This window comes from Anguilla anguilla, chromosome 4 (genome assembly GCF_013347855.1).
Source record: "Anguilla anguilla isolate fAngAng1 chromosome 4, fAngAng1.pri, whole genome shotgun sequence".
NCBI classification, from domain to species: domain Eukaryota; kingdom Metazoa; phylum Chordata; class Actinopteri; order Anguilliformes; family Anguillidae; genus Anguilla; species Anguilla anguilla.
Genome location: NC_049204.1, coordinates 24599095 through 24617840, shown reverse-complemented (window position 1 = coordinate 24617840; position 18746 = coordinate 24599095). Strand labels below are relative to the sequence as shown.

The window sequence follows — 18746 nt, the reverse complement described above, 5'->3', positions numbered from 1 at the left end:
TGATAATTCTCAATGAATGTCCAGAGGAAGTGTGTAAGAACATTGTTATTTCAACAACATTAATGTTTTCCTGTCTGGTGCATACTGCCCTTGTGACAACACGTACGGCAACAGCACAACATCATAACAACATCATCACAACGATAGCGTTTAAAGCCAGAGCTATGACGGCCGTTTCTGATCGAACGCTTGTGTGCTTACATCCTCTCGGCACAGTTCTCTGGCCGGTCCAGGTAGCCCCCGTCCATGACGAACTTGAGGACCTGCTCGTTGGACAGGCCCTGGTAGGGCTGCTCTGCGAGTGTGCTGATCTCCCATAAGACCACCCCAAACGACCTGAAAGACAAAGAGCCAATCCACACTGAGGACAAACAGCGAGCCAGTGCTACACGATGCGCTACAATCACAGTACCGGCACTGAACAATCACAGTAAAGATTCTTTTCACAAAAAATTGAACCAATGAGTGATTGCTTGCAAATATAAAAAGACGATGGGGGAAAATGCATAGTTATACGCTTGCAAATGTTACACTACCAAATTTAACCTTTTCAACCGTGTGTTCAGCTGAGAGGGAGACCATATTTAATGCATTACAGCGCACGCACATTATTGGAATTTCCTCTACCGCTAGTCGATAATTGGCTGGTTGAGATCATCCATAAAAATATGTGGTCAGTCAAAAATCAAACATCTTTAGTTGTTATCATGGACCACTGTAATAAAAGGGATCAATTAAATATATATTTCTTGAGTTTTGTTTCTTGGTTTTAAAGGTTAATTGGAATGTCAGTACAAATAACAGCACAGGACCTGAAATAGTGAACAGAATGGGGGTGAATATCAGAGGGTGAATGTGAGAAGGTGAATGTGACAGGGTGAGTGTGAGAGGGTGAGTGTGGAAGGGTGAATGTGACAGGGTGAGTGTGAGAGAGTGAGTGTGAGAAGGTGAGTGTGGGGGTGAGTACAAGAGAGCGAGTATGAGAGTGAGTGTGAGAAGGTGAGTGTGGAAGGGTGAATGTGACATGGTGAGTGTGGGGGTGAGTGTGAGAGAGCGAGTGTGAGAGTGAGTGTGAGAAAGAGCGTGAGAAGGTGAGTGTGGAAGGGTGAATGTGAGACGGTGAGTGTGGAAGGGTGAATGTGACAGGGTGAGTGTGGAAGGGTGAGTGTGAGAGGGTGAGTGTGGAAGGGTGAATGTGACAGGGTGAGTGTGGAAGGGTGAGTGTGAGAGGGTGAATGTGACAGGGTGAGTGTGAGAGAGTGAGTGTGAGAAAGAGAGCGTGAGAAGGTGAGTGAGGAAGGGTGAATGTGAGAGGGTGAGTGTGAGAGGGTGAGTGTGGGGGTGAGTGAGAGAGGGTTTTGTAGTGGGGTGTCGGGGAGAGTCTCACCAGCAGTCTGAGTGAGCAGTAAAGACTCCGTCTTTCAGAGACTCCGGGGCCATCCACCTGACAGGCAGCAGCCCCTTGCCGCCTTTGCGGTAGTAATCGGTCTCGTAGATGTCCCTGGTCATGCCGAAGTCTGCACAAACAAACGCGCATTAGCGCTGATTAGAGAGCGGGCCTGGCAGAGCCGTGTCCATCCTCTCACAGATCATCCATTACCCTCACATCACACAGGCTCCCGCGTTCCCCAATGCCCCCAACAGCAGGAAAAGCACCGGACTGTTGAATCTCCTGGGTGTCCCTGCCAGCTGGACGTTTCTGGGGGGGGGGGGGGGGCGTTACCTCCGATCTTCACGGTGTAATCCTCAGCGACCATGCAGTTCCTGGCAGCCAGGTCCCTGTGGACAAACTTCTTGGCGTTGAGGTAGGCCATGCCGTCGGCGATCTCCGCGGCCATCTGGATCATCTCCTTCAGGGTGGGCGGAGGGCGGCCCGGGTTGTTCTGCACGGACGGGCCGAGGGGGAGAGAGAGAGAGAGAGAGACGGCGTTAGGCTTTGGGCCGAGGGGGAGAGAGAGGGAGACAGAGAGAGAGAGAGACGGCGTTAGGCTTTGGGCCGAGGGGGAGAGAGAGAGAGAGAGAGAGACGGCATTAGGCTTTGGGCTGAGGGGGAGAGAGAGATGGCGTTAGGCTTTGGGCTGAGGGGGAGAGAGAGAGAGAGAGGGCGTTAGGCTTTGGGCCGAGGGGGAGAGAGAGAGAGAGGGACGCGCGTGCGTCTGACCCGGGCTTTGGGGCGGCTCACCTCGGAGTCCGGCCGCAGGCAGCGCAGGTAGCTCTTCAGGTCGCCGTGAGTCATGAGCTCCATCACCACCAGCGTGGGCTGGCCCTTCGACACCACGCCCAGGAGCCGCACCTGCACGCAAACACAGAGGGGGGAGGGGGGGACGGTCAGAAATTCAGCCCAACACTGGGGTTAACACCCGACAACAAAGTGACTCAACTGAAGAGGAATTGAGCCAAACACTGGCGTCAACACCCGAGACAAACAGCAGAACCGACGGTTAGCTACAGGTGTTTACACAAAGGCTACCAGGGGCGTGCCCCGGCCGGTGGAGCACCGGAAGACGCCGGGCGGCGGTGGAAACGGCGAGGCTCGGGTTTGAGGAGGGGGGGTCCCCGGCGCGCCTCTCACCACGTGGTGACAGCTGAAGGCCTTCATCACCGAGGCCTCGTTGAGGAACTCGATGCGCTCCCGCAGGCTGGCCGACTCGTTGACCGTCTTCACTGCCACGCGCGTCTCCGGCTCGCCTTTCACGATGTCCTTGGCCATGCCCTCGTACACCATGCCGAACGAGCCCTGGCCCAGCTCCCGCAGCACCGTGATCTTCTCCCGGGCCACCTCCCAGTCGTCCGGGACGTACACTGCGCGCGCGAGCGACAGAGAGAGAGAGTCACAGCGGTTCGGGCGCGAGCAAGCGGCTAAACTGGCACCGAGAGCACGGAGGGACGCGTTCACGCAGCCTTACCGTCATTGGCGCTGAGATACTCCGGGTTGGAGGAGGCGTAGAGCGGTCCAGTGGGCCCGTCGGTTTGCCTGCGAGAGTAAAAGGAGTTCAGACTGGTCAGGGACGGTCGTGGCTCTGAATCTGATGCGTCTGAACGACGTGAGAATGGGGCTTCAGGAAAACAGGGATGGGTGCAGCCGTCATAAGCTACAGGATCAGTGACACACGCGGATGCGAACCAGTCATTTTATTCTGCTGTAGAGAGAAAAATATTTTTATTGGTTCAAAGTCAGTGATTGACAGTTAACTAACTCCTCCTATTAGGTGCTTCATGAAGCCTCATTGGCCCATTGCTAGTGTAATCCGGGTTTCTGCAGGCGGAGGCCTAACTCTGTGTAGGTCTGCAAGTGGGAGGGGGAAGGGGAGGAGGTGGGCGAGGAGAGCACAACTTACTTCTTCTTGAACACCATGAAGACACCGCCTCCCACAATCAGGAGTAGGATGATGCAAATGACCGGGCCAATCACGATTTTCAGTATGTCCGGGTCCGCCCCTGAAAGAGGCACAGCAGTGAGAGAGGCATTCCACTACATTCCACAGAGACCCAATCAGGCAGGCCATCTCCACAGCCACAATACGCTGCGCGGTGCTGTGTTCTCACACGTTCACGCCCGCAGACCTTTCTGCAGAGATCCACAGAGCCTGCTGCGAGCGTGACTGAGACCAGCCGATACCATGCAGCTGGCAGAGACTTACTGTCGGGCACGTAGAAATACGTGGGTTCCGTCCAGGAGCCGTTGCCCGCCAGCGACATGGCGCGGATCTTCACCGTGTAATTCCCAGAGTGCACTACGCGCAGCTTGCAGCCCCCGTGGGTCTCGAAGGTCTTCCTCGACACGCAGTGATGCTGCTCCTGGACAAAGCAAAGCAGGGCAGCGTTTAGCGTCAGGAGAAACTTATGGCCTAGCTTCAGCAATCGTGGAGTTTAGCCAGAACCCACCTGGCTGTTTGCAAAAGTCAACAACAAAGGGAGGACAGTTTAAAGAATTTTTCTGATGGACAGCTTTGACTTTGATGAATTCTTTGTCTTGCGGATTTTGACCGTTAACACCGCCCACCTCCGCGGTCCCTAACGACTCCCTCCCCGCACCACGATAAAAGTTGGACGAAAGCAACACGTGTGGAAAGAATAAGCGGGTACACAAGGCATTTCCCTGCCGCAAAATGTAGAAAACAAATGATGTTAAGTGTGTACACTTAAACATTTAGATGTGGGGTGGGTGACATGGCTTTAAGATGGTTGACGGATCACGGCTTACTCCAGACAAACAGAAGATAGCAGAAGACACAGATAGCTCTGAGCACCTGGTCTACAGAGAAAGACGGAGCTATTCTTGGTACTGCCAGATTCTAGCCAATTAGTGGAGTCTCCATGGCAACAGAAATACTACAAGCTCTTCAGCAAAAACGGCACAGGAGGAAGGAGGACTGTTGTTGGCCTACACACCCGTTAAAACCAAACACAAATACAGGGACTGAGAATGAGTATTTGAGTATTTTAAAACGTATCTGAAGTTTATGTTCCTGTATTGTATTTTCATGGATTAAATAGGGGGAACTGTAATGCATAAGGTATTTTCAGCGGGCAACTATCATTTCTGCACATTTCAGCATATGTGTGTGTGTGTGTGTGTGTGTGTGTGTGTGTGTGTGTGTGTGTGTGTATACGCACCTCTGACTGGTCTCCCAGTCTCTTGTAATTGACCTCATACAGGATGATCATGCCGTTGGGGGCTTTTGGTTCCATCCACTTGATGTGCACCACATCCGGGTTGTCTGCGATTTCGTAGGTGATCGGGCCCGCGATGTCATCGGCTTTGTCTGCGGAAGACCGAGAACAGACGGGCAGTCAGAGGAGCTGAGCCTGACAGAGCAAAGGTAAGCCTGCGAAGCAGCTAGAAATTTAATAAAACAACAACAACAACAATAATCATAGACATAATAGACATAATAGACATAATAATAATAATAATAATAGACATAATAATAATAATAGACATAATAATAAACATAATAATAATAATAATAAAAGGCCCCATGCATAGATATGGGTCCTTTTCTACTCTGCAGAGAATAAGTCCCAAATACTCTTTTCATTACAGGGAAATACTACCCCGTATTCCCCTATAGGAAAAGAGCAAGGAGGGACTGATACGTTTGCAAGTGAAAAGATGTCTGTATGAGAAATTAGGTGGATTGTGTTCCTGAGCTTTAAGAGGCCGTTAGCCAGCCGGAGTGAGCGGGGGGGGCGGGAGAGCGGTACCCTCGGGCATGGTGCGCGCGCTGACGTAGGCCGCCATGCTGCAGCGCGAGTTGTCTGTGGGGTGGTTGCAGGCGTGAATCTCGATCTGGTAGCTGGTGAAGTGGCGGAGGTTGGAGATGACGGTGGACTCCTTGGAGTAGACGGTGAGGAGCACCTTGCTCCCGTCCTCCTCCTCCTTGGGGCTGCGGGTGGTGGAGGCGTTGGGCAGGCTGGGCGCCGTGGTCAGGAAGTGGGCCAGCGTCCCGTTGGCCACGCCCACCGCCGACCGTCGCCGTCGCGAGGGCCTGAGGGGTCGGCAGAGGAGTGGCACGTGAGGACACAAGGTCGCCGCCCACAAAGCCCAGGACCAATGAGCGCTCACCGGTCCTGCACTGTGCTGACACTGGCACAGGGGCGAAGACCGCACACCCACCCAAACACACATCAAGTCCGCTGCAATAGACACTGCCCTTCATTCTCATTCACAGTTTCTTCCTCCAATTACTTCACATGCAGAGGTATGTGAGCGGATTGCAGAATTAATAAATTATTCCTCAAAAATCATAGTCCATCAGTCACGAATGCCCTGCAGTTATGCTGACCTTTACCCAAGATTTATAAAATAAATTTAAAAAAACATATCAACTGGCTGACATTTTCCATCAGCTTCAGTCCTTATGCGAAAGGTGAGGCTTCTCACCACAAGGTGGCGCCCTAGAGCTTTCCCTCACTAGCGGTTTGTGTGTTGCTAACAGCGAATAGGCAAGCTGATAAAGAGTGCATCACTGAAACCAAACAGAATTGGCCATTTCCAGGACAGTTCAAGACAAAGCACAAAGGAACCAGAACTGAACCGCACACCTTTCAACCGTTTGGACCAATAGCACAGGAGCTCCACCAAACACAAAGCAGTACATACTTGTGAAGGATGGTGACGTCCCTGGCAGTTATAATAACGGCACCGTGTGCCGCTGATGAGGTGAAAACCACCTCTGGACTGCTGACTGCGGGCGGGTTTGGTCGCAGGCAGTGTGACAGCGGCAGCAGTACTGCGTCAGGTCCCCACTCCCTGGACTGCAGGTCCCCCCTCGCGCGAGCAGGCGTTCCACTCCAGCGTGAGGGTAAAACCCAGCAGGCGGCTAAACTCTGGGAGGGCCCATCTGCACGAGCGCCTCGCAGACAACGGGCCCCCGCTAACGGCCCCTGCGGGAGGCGGGGCTTCCGGAACGCGTTGCGGCCTGGCCCTGCCCGCTGGGCGCGCGGAGCGGCAGAGAGTACAGCGCCGGCCAGGCCGCAACGCTTCTCTGAGCGAAGAGCTGCCAAGGCCCCGGACAGCCCCGTGACCCCGTGACCCAGCACAAACCATCAGCGTAATCAACTAAACACAAACGCCTTCCCGTGGATAACGTCCTTCTGCTTCTCAGTCCGTTGTTAAACGAGAACGGAGAATCGTTCTAAAACCCTTACTTTTTTGTCCAACTAATAAAAAACCTAACGGCAGTGGCGGAAGGGAGCAAACTCAGAGAGCGATTAGCCCTGCGATTCCTGCGGCGCGGCTCGGCGCCTCACACGAGCACCTTCCCCTGCGTCTGAAAGCCTGCGGGGGGCGTGACTCCGCCCGCCAACACAGCCTCTGGGACGGCGGGGCGAATCTCCCACATTCTACTGGAGTCACAATCAAAGCGGAAAGCGAGGCTTCGCGATTACTCTCCCTCCTGCCTTCGGGCCTTCCAACCCCCGTGAACCAACCGGAGAGGTTTTACCCAAAAATTGATCCATAAAACAATATTTTTTTTTTTTTAGCAATTAACTTCTGGATTTAAAGCACAATTAATATATACATATATATTTTAAGTGGAGCCAAGTGGAAAGCTGAAGAAGTGAAAAACTAAAATTAGTGGGTGGAATTACTCCTTGCAACGCTTGATGCGGAAGCTGGTTATTCTCCCCCCTCATTGGCCGAGAGCGAAGGCTGCGCATTAACGCAGGGCACCGGTTCTTACCCGCTGTCGGACGCTGGGCTCATGGCGGGAGACGTTCTGCGAAAACAAGAGATCAGCCACGTTCAGAGCTCCTCGTCCCCGTCACCCTGGCGACGGTGAGCGGGGCGTGGACTCGGAGGGGTCGCCGGCTAACCGAGCTTCGAGATTTATGAACGGCGACTCATTTTGCGGGGTGCGTTAAGCAACCGGCTAGCCCCCGCTTTCAGGGGGCACTCAGTCGGCCCGGGCCCGCTTTCAGGGGGCACTCAGTCGGCCCGGGCCCGCTTTCAGGGGGCACTCAGTCGGCCCGGGCTCCAGAGTCTCCCCAGTTTAGCGGCGTCAGAGACGGGAGAGGATGAAACCCGGGGCTGTTTCCTCTGGGCGGCGCTGTTCAGCACATCACAGCACGCTAACGGAACAGATCACCACCAGGCGAGTATCACAGCCCTTTCTGCAGTTCCCAGGATAAGGGGCGAAGGGGGGGGGGGGGGGCGCAGATCAGGTTAGGTTGGTTTATTACATAAAGATGTGCGGCTTCCGAGAGCCTGTGCTAGCGACAGCGGGGTGAGCTAGTTAAAACATGGCGCTCTGTGAGCTAGCGACAGCGGGGTGAGCTAGTTAAAACATGGCGCTCTGTGAGCTAGCGACAGCGGGGTGAGCTAGTTAAAACATGGCGCTCTGTGAGCTAGCGACAGCGGGGTGAGCTAGTTAAAACATGGCGCTCTGTGAGCTGCAGTCCGCTGCTCCGGGGCTCAACGGCAGCGTCCCGCCGCTCTCACCGCCAGAGCAAAGCACCGCAACCAGTTCCTCTTTTCTTCTGGGACTGTCATCTGTTCTTTGAGAACACGGGGAACTTTCGGGGCTCCACGGGGGGGGGGGGGGGCTTCCGCCCTTCAGATCGTATCCTCATATGCGGCTGGTCGGCGGGTGAGGTAAGGGGAGATTAGACTGCGGAAGGCACAACCTGTACCCAGCGCACCTCTGTTCCACATGCTCTACTTAATGACACTTCCAGGAATGTGGCTCTCCTGTAGGGGCTTCGAAAAAGAGCATCCTGTTCCCACTTCAAAAACCAGGGTGAGCTGAGGGGGAGCTAAGGCGAATCCGTCAATAACAGGCATTTAAATCAGCGGGAAACTCGGGTTTTTTGAAAAGAGTACGAGAAGAGGCTTTATCATTAGGATCGTTAACCATTAGACGTTTCGAAAGCGTTGACAGTCCTCGGTTGTGTCGCTATCAGTCCCGCACTCAGAAACATATGGGAAAAGCATCCTACGTGAGCAGTGTCCCTATACTGAACTGCTCGAAACCGGCTGAACTGCGCGGCGCACGCGCATTCGAGGACGACTATTCCCCCGGCGCCGAGCGGGGCCCGGGGCGAGGTGAAGGGCCCACCTGATCTCAAAGACCTCGTTGTGGAGGTAGTTCTCACCTGATCTCAAAGACCTCGTTGTGGAGGTAGTTCTCACCTGATCTCAAAGACCTCGTTGTGGAGGTAGTTCTCACCTGATCTCAAAGACCTCGTTGTGGAGGTAGTTCTCACCTGATCTCAAAGACCTCGTTGTGGAGGTAGTTCTCACCTGATCTCAAAGACCTTGTTGTGGAGGTAGTTCTCACCTGATCTCAAAGACCTCGTTGTGGAGGTAGTTCTCGAAGGTCTTGCGGTACTCGGACTCCTCGGCCTCCTTCTTCAGCTGCGTCTCGGTCTTGGGGCAGGCGCAGCAGCGGCTGCCGTGGCCCGGCTCGTCCGTCTGGTTCCACTTCTGCTCCTCCTCGTTGTCCAGGTGCGTGGGCACTCGCGACGGCACCTTCATCCCTGCGCGCGCGTGAACGGAACCAGATTAACCCAGGAGTCTGTCGGCCGCTGACGCTGCTAAACTACCAGTGCCACTCACTAGGCTCCAGGCAAAGTGTACAAGAGGTACCTAAACACTGACTGAAGAAACTTGAGCTGCGAAACAAACAAGCGCCTTTGGAGACCTTGAACAAGGCAGCCCGGCAACTCCCGATTCCTGAAACGGGAAGTCGAGAACCCACCTTTTTGACAGAAGTCGAACTTGTAGAGGTCATTGTCCTCCGGCTGTTTCTGGCAGAACACCAGGTAGTGGGTGATGTTCCCGTTCGGGTCCGTAGGGGGTTTCCACTTCAGGATGATCTGAGAGGAGGAGTTGGAGGAAGAGATGGGGTCCAACGGCACGGACGGCTCTGTGAAGGACACGCCCAACACCGTTATGGCCTGCACGGGAGAACGTGAGGTAACAGCAGAAACAAAATGGCCCAACCCGTGCGGCGGCTGGTTACGCAGAGCAGCGGTGGCTGCTGGTGACAGCTCGCGGCGCCGGACGGGCCGCACTGTCAGACGCGGCTCCGGAAAGAAAGGACAGATTAATGACACTATCCCAGAGCGAGGAACGTAAATACCGTAAGGCCACACCGACGATTCATCTCGCTCCGCCGACAATGACAGGCCCTCGCGCAGAAGCCCCGCCACTCGCCACGCCGGCGTGTAAATTACCGACGGCGGCGTGCTTTATGACGCCGCTCTGGCAGCCTCTGAAAAGCAGGGCGCGGACACGTCGCTCACCGGTGCCAGAGGTGAGGCGCGTGCGGCCAGATCGGACGGCGTCGGAGGGAGGGAGGCGGGCGGCGGCGGCGCCGTGCGGAGGGAGCTCCGCAGGCAGCTCGCGGGGCCCCCTGGGTGAAAAAAACTTGCCGGGTGTCAAAGCCACTGCTCCCCCACATCGATCCTGCGCGATTTACACGCGCGTCCCAGACCGCACGTACGCCCCGCACAAGGCACCCATCACTCGGGGGGGGGGGGGGAGGGTTTGTCCTACGCAACCGAGACGCGGAAAGAGCCGATCCACACAGCTGAACACGGTGACTCCAAACTGCAAACCTGACCGAACCTTCAGAGGGGTAAATGTTCTGCTACACATGATTTGGTAGCCAGGGATTTGATTTCCCTCACGGCACTATCTGCACTGTGACCCCGTCTCTATCTGTCGCCCTCTCTGCATTCCCCAACTTAACAGTGAAAAAATGCGTAAGGAAGGCTCTCCTTTAAAAAAAAACTACACATGTGAAGCTGCGGGCAGCCACCAGGAGGATGCGGAAGCGTTGGACGGGTGTCCTGCAGCACTGAGGCAAACTCACTGGTGGCGTTGGTGCGGACGTAGATTATCTCGCTCTTGGCGCCGTGGACCTGGCGCTCATCGGAAGCCGACAGCAGCGTCTTGACGAAGATGGCGTACTGCGTCCACGGTTTGAGCGGGTGGATGAGGTACCCGGGCTCCTGCTGCTCTTTGCCTTCGGTGGCGCGAGGCGGCGGGTCCACGTCCGCTATCACCCAACTGTTGGAGCCGCACGCGTCCTGCCCGTCAAACTCCGTCACGTTCTTGTAGGGTCTGGAAAAGAACAGGGCTTCCATCAGCAAAAAGGGCTACAGGTTTGGACCTTCTAAGACACTACGGTGAGGTCAAACCCGTGGCTGTATGTGCCTCTGACTTTCTAGAAGGCATTTTGTCTACATTATCAACAAATTTATTTAGACACTTACGCCTCTTTGTAAAGGACCATAAATCCCAGCAAATCTCTGAAATCAGAGGGCCAGAAGGGTTCCCATTTGATGAGGATCTTGTCGGACGACGTGCGGATCTGCGTGAATTTCAGAAGTTCGTTTTCACCTGAGCAGGGAGAGAGGAGTCAAGTGGTGAAACTGCAGTCTGGTTTATTGGGACATCGAGAGAAAGGCTTTTGAGAGGCCTACAAAGCGTGTATTGAGAGAAACACAGCCTTACAGGAGGCCTGGTCTCCGTTGGTCTTGACGGCAATGTCGTTCTTGGTGTGCAGATCCTTGGTCCCGGTCACCTCCTCCATCTTGCGGATCTCAGACATGCACAGCTTGGAGTTGTAGTGGAAGAACATGCGGCCCTGCAGGATGGACAGCTTGTGGTGGCTCCAATCCCACAGCTGCCGCAGGTTCTGGTTATCCAGAGCGTAGAACGAGTAGTTCCTGAAGGAGAAAACAAAATGAATTAAATTAAATAAATAAAAAAAACAGAAAAAATATGAATGAATCAGAATTGAGCATTTGGCACAAATATGAAGAGCAGAAAGCATCCCTCTCCACCAACCAGAGCACTGATTGGTGACCCAATGACCATCTGCAGGGTCTGGACTAAATATGGATTTCTCCACAAAGTCTTGCCACATCCAATCAGAAATGATTCTGCAGTCAGATGGTCAGGTAGCAGGTAGAGGACAGGGAGGGGCTGAGGGGGGCTCCCTTACCCAACCTCCTGCGTCTCTCCACGGATGAGCTTCAGCTTTCGGAGGAAGGACAGAGACACCAGGGCGTAAGAGCGACGGACCATAAGGTAGCCGGTGATCTCCTCCAGCTGGCCAAGGTTAGCCTCCAGCTCAGTCGCAATGTTATCTGAAGAAAAACGAGCATAAAGGACTATAAAGGACTGAAGATGACCGGCTACGTTCTTCAAAAAGCTGCCTGAATGAAAGGAAGTCAGTCACACAACACAGCGGAACATTAAAATACAGACTGCACTCCTAATCTGCATAAATGAGATAAATGACAATGTGCATTGGCCAGCAGGTCAAAACAGAGGCTCCTATCATGGGCATCCTGTCGAACTCTCCAAAACAAAAAACAGAAAAGAATAAATAAGACAACCAAACTTGATTTGAAGTTACTGAGGAGGATCCACCCAGCCTTTCAGTACTGATTTCAAACATACTAAGAACAGACAATTTATCTTTTGTTCATTTTTTAAGTTTTTTTGGAGTCCAGGCAACACAGGTGCTGGAACCCTTCCATTTTTGTGATGATTCTTTGTTGAATATTTCTTTCCCTCCCATTTGCACTAAAATAAATTTTAGACTTTGGTAGGCTTGTTTGGATGTCTGAACTCAGTTAAGCCTCTGTTAATATATTCTGCAGATTGGCCACCTGGTGGTGCTATAGTGCACATGACAAAATGCTGACATTTATGAGCCCAGCCCCCATTCCCCATTTGACGAAATTATAAAAACTGTCATGTAGGTCCCTCTCCTTATAGGGAACAAATGCACTGAAGTCCACCATACTGGATTTTCTGCCATTTTTTATCTTCTGAAAAGCACTTAAAATGCTTCTTCACCAACAAACATTGACTGATTTGCACACAAGCTGGTGCATATATGGACCTTCCTGTAGAAAAGTCAATAAGTAACAAACACCCAGTGGCGAATGCCAGCACATTCACCAAAACAAGCCCAAGCACTTATCCATCCATTTTATACAGGTATTACTTCTATATTCTTGTGTTAACATCACGGAAAGGCTAAATTACAGGCCAATGAACTCTCACTGGGTATGGCTTAGCACAACAACTGTACAAGTCCCTCATGGTTTATTCCAAAGTGATGCAATTTGGTTTGTACATTCACACTCACATCCAAACTCTAACCCCATAGTACTGACCCATTAAAATTACATGGTGGTGCTATAGAGTTCGTCTTTTTTATAATAGCAAATTCTGAAAAAATCGCTAGTCTTTTGTAGAGATTTCAAACCTGCTGCAATAATCAAGGTTCTCATTTGCCAGAATATTATTTAGCAATTTTATTACCCATTTTCCTCTTTTCTTAGTTTTGGCCGAACCACATGGTTGATTCTTAGGTAACTTGGCACACTGACAGAGGGCATGTGATCAGCGATTTTGAAACAGATTGGCCACATGTGGCCCTATAACCACCTTTTGAGTTTGAAATATGTAAACAATCAAACCTCTGGCCCTATTCGACCCAGAGGCCTGAAAGCAACCTCAAAAGAACCCTTTTCTGGCACTTTCCAAATTTCCGAGAACTTAAAATCCTTCTTCTCTCACAAAAATGGACTGAATTGCAAGAAATGTGTGGAATTGTGCATCTACAGACTTCCATCTATATAGATATTACTTTTCTTGTGATTGTGTCAAAGGAAGGCCAAAGTAAGAAATGCCAAAAAACTTGCATGTGAGCATGGCTTATTACAGCAATGCTTCTAACAGTTAGACCTAGAGTGATGACATCTGGAAACTATATTCTAACTTAAAAAAAAAAAATTAAAAATCAGTGCAGCATCATATCCACCCCAAAGTTAACGCAGTGGTACATCCCATCAGCAGGAACACGTAGACAGGGCAACAGGTGCATGGACCCGGTGAACTGCTGCTAGCAGCTATATAAAAATACACATAAAAATAAACTAAACTTATAAAAAGAAAAAAGTGAGTCAACACTAGTGTCGAAGAATCCCAAAGTAGGCACTGGTACTGGGGTAGAACTGGCGCTGGCTCTGGGAAAGAAAAGTTGGGGGGGGCAACAGTGTGAGCCAGGGTGCGGGGTACTTACTCCCCCCGCGGACGTTGATGACCATGCTGCCGTTGAGCACGGTGCAGCCGCGCAGGGCCTGGGCGGCCGTCACCGAGTCCACCGTCTTCAGCCCCATGCACACCTTGGGGCAGAGTCCCGCGCAGGGGGTGCAGTTCAGCCTGCAGGCACAAACAGTGGGGTTAGCCCCGCCCAACCCGCTAACGTCACACGCCCGCGCCAAAGCACTCGCCTCACAGGCTCCTCACAAACCTCACAAGTCTCGCCCAAAACCTCTGGAGGGGGGAAAAAAATGTAATTCTCAACTCGGGGAACAAATTACAGAGACGATCTGCTGAACAATTACCCTTTCATATTGGACGATAATTTTTACCATTTTTTTTATTTTGATGAAAGCACTTAATCCTGGGAAAGGCGGAGACGGCTATTGAAGATCTTGAGGATGAGTGATAAGGGAAAAGGATAGATGACTGCACGTGGGTGGAGGGCATAATTGAGAATAATCCTGTCAAGTTGACGCATTCCTTAAGACGTGCCAAAAAAAACAACTATCAGTCATCGTTCCCTCATGAGAGCTATACCTGGGGAAGGGAGCTGCAGAGTTTCTCTCTTTTTTTGTTCAAACTTTTACTTACATTTCCACTTAAACGAACGGCCTTAACTTGTCCTTAAATGACTGGGGGTGAAGCAGAGACACAGAGATACATTCGTTTTTTAACAAGGAGAAACAATGGGCCGTAGCAGCCAGTAGCTGGGTTTGAGGAAAACAATCAATAAAAAAAAAAATGTTTCGTAGAGATGCGTGTAAGGTAGCATTATAAAATACCAAGGATATTTCTGTCTGCCTCTCTCACCGAAAAGGAATGGCGGTTGTAACAAGTTGGCCCAATCGTGCTCTTCTACACAGGTGGAATTTTACTGGGGAGTTTTTTTAAAAAAGAGCTTGAAACATGCAGCCTCCCTACCATGGAAGCTAATGAATCACCTGCATCACGTGAGGCTTTCCCCTCCTGCCGGAGCCCGTGTTGGCTACGCTGCTACTGTTGCAGGCACTCTGTGCTGCCAAAAACGGCCAATTGAGAGAAAACTCCACAATGATGGCAGATGTTTCGATTTCAATAACAACATCCTGCAATGAGAGGCCCTAAAAATGGCTAATTAAATAACGGTCAAAACTGGCGAGAACCAAAAGGCCCACACTAGGGTTACAAGCTGAAATAGGATTGCTGCTCTCAAAGGCTAACCACAGGTGCTTATTCATTTACTTTCACACAGCAACTCGTGTGAGAATCTGCTTTGTTTTCTTTTGTAAGCAAGGGCCTAGATGAAAGATCATAAATAAAACAGCATTCACACAATTCCAGTTCTCCTACAACTGGGGAAATCACTACCGATAACAAAGATCAGAGAGAGAGAGACAGAGCGAGAGAAGGGGGAAGAGGGGGAGGGAGGGAGATGGAGAAGGGGGGAGAGAGAGAGAGAAAAAGGGTGAGAGAGACGGGGGGAGGGAGAGAGAAAGACAAGGAGAGAGAGATAGAAAGCGAGAGAGAGAGAGGGAGGGAGTGTATATGTGTTTGTGTGTGAGTGTGTCTGACTGAGTGAGTGAAAAGGGGGGGGGGGTAATGTGCTGCTCGGAGGAAGTGCGTGGGCGGGGGGTGGGGGGTGCGCTCTGTGAGGCGTCTTCCTCTCTCAGCACGGAGAGGGAGCTGCAATGGTCTGATAGCTTTGCCTTTCAGGAATTCATTCACAAAAACTCCTGAGCAGCCCACGGTGAAAAGGGACTAGCCCAGTTCATTCACAAATGAGCATGGCTTTTATTTTGTTTCATTATTTTATTTTTTTAAAATCCCCTATCAAGAACATAATCCCACTCTTTAAACTGCAGCTCCAGGCTTGGCATCCCGGCACCGCACGTATCTGTTTACAGCATAAACTAAAGCGCCCTCGTCCGCCCACAGTCTCCACCGCTCGGCCACGCCCATATGCCGCTGTAACCCCCCCCTCCCCCCCCCAACCCCCACCCTCTTTCTGTTTTAAAGCGAGGTGCTAAAAAGTCCATACCCATTAGCTGCTCATGTACCAAACAATGAATGAAACATGGAGGGGAGGTGATTGGAGGGGAGAGGGAGGGGAGGAGAGGGGGGAGGCGGGGAGCTGGGGGGCTCCTGTATATAGCAGGACTTATTTCTGCATGACTACCTTCCCAGGGCCAGACAGACACGGCTGGCTGAGAGGGAGGGGGAGGAGGGGGGTGAACTGCATCAAACCCCCCGAAATATGAATTCCTGGAAAAACGCGAGGACCCCAGAGTCGCCCGACGAGGCTTCGGCGTCTGAGCAGCCTCTGGTTGGGAGGGCACCGCGGCATCAAAGCCCCGCTTTTCGGCCACCTCTCTGAAGGAGGCCGGGCCCAAGCGCACCCAGACAAAGGGCGCCATTGTTCCCGCGAGGCTCTGGGGTCCGGCCCGCCAGCGCGGACCCCCGGCCTGGCCGCTAGCTCCCCCGCTCACCAGGGCGTGAGTAACACTCGCACACGAAGCCGTACGCGCGGGCCGGTCACGTGACCGCGCGGCCTTCCGGAATCATCGTCCCCGATTCCAGTGACACTTCTGACACGCTGCGGCCTGAGCACGCTTCCTAATCCGTCTTTATCTCTCTCTCCCCGTCAAAGTTTCTCCTCATGTCGACACAACCTCCGCTAATTGACAAACGCTGGGTTATTGGTCGTTTGACCCCCGCCCCCCGCCCCCCCACCAGGTCCCTGTACAAACTCTACATCCTTCCTTTGTGTGCCTTCTGTTCAGCGGCGACTGCCAAACTGTATTTCCAAATAACCCAGACGAGCGCCTGCACAGAGCCTGGTATGCATTATTAAAGGCAAGCCACTCCAGCCCCACAGCTTCACGCGCTGTGCTAAATGTAAAAACTGAAGGGTAAAGTCAGGATACATTCCAAATAGTCGATGTGGGCCAAAGGTAACTCAAACAAAAGACTTCCTTATGCTAAGTTTAATGGGATAGTGGAATCCCAGATCTTCAGAGAGGGGCAGACATTTGTTTTCCTTGTGGAAGGAAGCAGAGGCCTAAGTGGAACTGCAGCCTGCTTTTAGAGGGGAAAAAGCACCGCTGCCTCGGGATCTGGCCCCGGAGAGGGGAGTCTGCGCGGGAGCAGCCCGGAGAGACCAGCGAGGAATTCTCCGCTGCCGTCACGGATATTAGAGGCAGGAAGCCGCGCGGGGGGAAGTTTAGGGATTGCGGCCGCCGCGGCTACCGAAGGGCGGGGGGCGGGGGGGGGGCGGCGGTCGAGCTAGCTGCCGAGCGAGCGGGGGGACGTCTCCGTTGGCAGCTCCTGGCGTCCCGTCTGGAGGTTGGCTAATAAAGCGCCGCTGGGGCGCGGGTCCGCACCGCGAGCGAGCAGCGCCTCAGTCTGCCGGGTGATTTGTGTGTCTGCTGATCCCCACTCCCAGCGCTGCTCCGTTAGCGCGGGCTAACGCCGGCAGCAGCAGCGCCAGATGTGGCAAGCGAAGGTCAGCCCCTCACAGGATTCGCGCCGCGGACACGTTTCAGCCCGGGACCGCGCGTCTCCCCTTCCTCCGCCCGCCGTGTCGAAAGCATCTGCTGATCGATCGCACGCTGTACTGTACGCTGTGTGATCGTCCTCTCTCTAAAAAAAATATTTTTTTAATAAAAATTATGAATTGTTCTGTGGCTTTAGTCCACGAAAACCCCAATAAGTGTATTTGATGGCAAGGTATTACGATAAACTGCATAAATAAACTGCATAAATAAATAAATAAAAGGGTGTGTCATAATCGCATGCTGCATCCTATAGGCTTGCACTTGGTCAACAGCAGACTGACGCAGAGTCAACAGTGGGAGGACGTAACTGGCTTGGCCGTGCCCTGAAGCCCTGAAGAGGGTGGGTGTAAGCTGGCCAGAGTTTCTGGGCTCACTGGCACATTAACGCGGCCCAATAGCTGGCCAAGCACCCATGGGCTGCCAGCTGTTTTTAGCGCGTTGTATAGGTTGTATACTTCCCCTCCGCTTGGTGGCATTTCCAGCAGAACTGTGCAGCCAGCAGTGTGGAACATCGCATGCTGATTGGTTCAGAGGCCAGTCAGAGCGCATGTGTCGGCACAGCAGTGACTCGTACAACGAATCGTACGAATAAAAATAAATAAGTGTATTATTTTTTTTAAGGAACAATGTTCCAGACGAGCTGATGTACTCGGGGGAACTGGTCACAATGCAGACCACTGAGAAAAAAAATAAATAAAAACCCTGCACAAAGTCAGAGATAATTCCAACACCCTGGACAGACACACCAAGGAATTCAGCAGCATTCCGGCATTCCATCTGACACACCAGGCCAGAGACGGAGGGGGAGGGGGGAGGGTGTTTTGACTCTAAATGGATCTATTTACGCAAGTCCCTATCCGGACAGTGACGTCCCTGTCTGAACAGGAGCCTTGTCCCTACAGCACGTAAACAGAGACGTGTCTTTATCTGAACAGACGGATGTCCCAGTCCCCATCGGAGCTCAGACACCCGCTTTCTTGAGGGGGGGGGGAGGGGGGGGGCAAGCAACATGTTTTTGTGTCCCAGTGCAACAAGTGGAAGCTCTGCACCTGGCCTCTGAAGTTTGGAGATTTGCTATCCCGTAAGGGTAGCAAAAAAAAAGAAAGAAAAGTAACCAGATAGGCTGGATGGCGGTTACTGTCACTGCGTTCAGAAAACATTTGATAATTATCACTACTGTTTATTGCCCAGCCCACAAAAGCACCCCCCCCTTCTGACTACGCCCGTGTTGTCATAACTTCAGCATGCCGTCAATGGAAACCTGGAGACGCTGTGTTGGCGCTTGAAACTAGCCAATCACAGTTGAGTCTTCTGTGATGCGTGTCCTGCTGTTTACTAAAGAATGCATGTGGTATTTTGCCAACAACAGTTGCAATGCCTGTTCTGAAATTTACCCCATTAAATAGTCACGTTGAGACATGTCTGGGGAAAAAAAGGGAGAGCACCAACACTTCTTTACATAGTTGGCTTTTTTCCTCCACAAATTGAAGCTGAATCTCAAGATTCAGAAAAATTATCTTTGATTTGGTTTCGTGTGGCTGGGCCCTTGTACAACCCTAAATACAATTCCACAACATAAAACCAACAATGTAAAACTTCAAGGGGAAGTTGTCTCATTAATTCAGGTATGT

The 18746-nt window shown here is 52.1% G+C and overlaps 1 protein-coding gene across 2 annotated transcripts in view; it reads right to left on the bottom strand.

Annotated features, from left to right (window-relative positions):
- The window catches only part of insrb (insulin receptor b), a 111140-nt gene that overhangs the window by 9419 nt on the left and 82975 nt on the right, over positions 1–18746 (bottom strand). The window contains exons 4-21 of one of the 2 annotated variants that reach the window (XM_035414932.1): positions 13560–13699; positions 11463–11607; positions 10970–11184; positions 10729–10855; positions 10326–10576; positions 9207–9374; positions 8787–8985; positions 7191–7226; positions 5209–5492; positions 4618–4766; positions 3642–3798; positions 3339–3438; positions 2907–2974; positions 2573–2802; positions 2183–2293; positions 1724–1883; positions 1388–1517; positions 202–336 (exon numbers count right to left, since the gene is read on the bottom strand). In XM_035414932.1, the coding sequence (XP_035270823.1) occupies positions 202–336; positions 1388–1517; positions 1724–1883; positions 2183–2293; positions 2573–2802; positions 2907–2974; positions 3339–3438; positions 3642–3798; positions 4618–4766; positions 5209–5492; positions 7191–7226; positions 8787–8985; positions 9207–9374; positions 10326–10576; positions 10729–10855; positions 10970–11184; positions 11463–11607; positions 13560–13699 (2805 nt within the window). The remainder of the gene's footprint in view (positions 1–201; positions 337–1387; positions 1518–1723; positions 1884–2182; positions 2294–2572; positions 2803–2906; positions 2975–3338; positions 3439–3641; positions 3799–4617; positions 4767–5208; positions 5493–7190; positions 7227–8786; positions 8986–9206; positions 9375–10325; positions 10577–10728; positions 10856–10969; positions 11185–11462; positions 11608–13559; positions 13700–18746) is intronic. The other variant, XM_035414933.1, reaches the window with a different exon arrangement.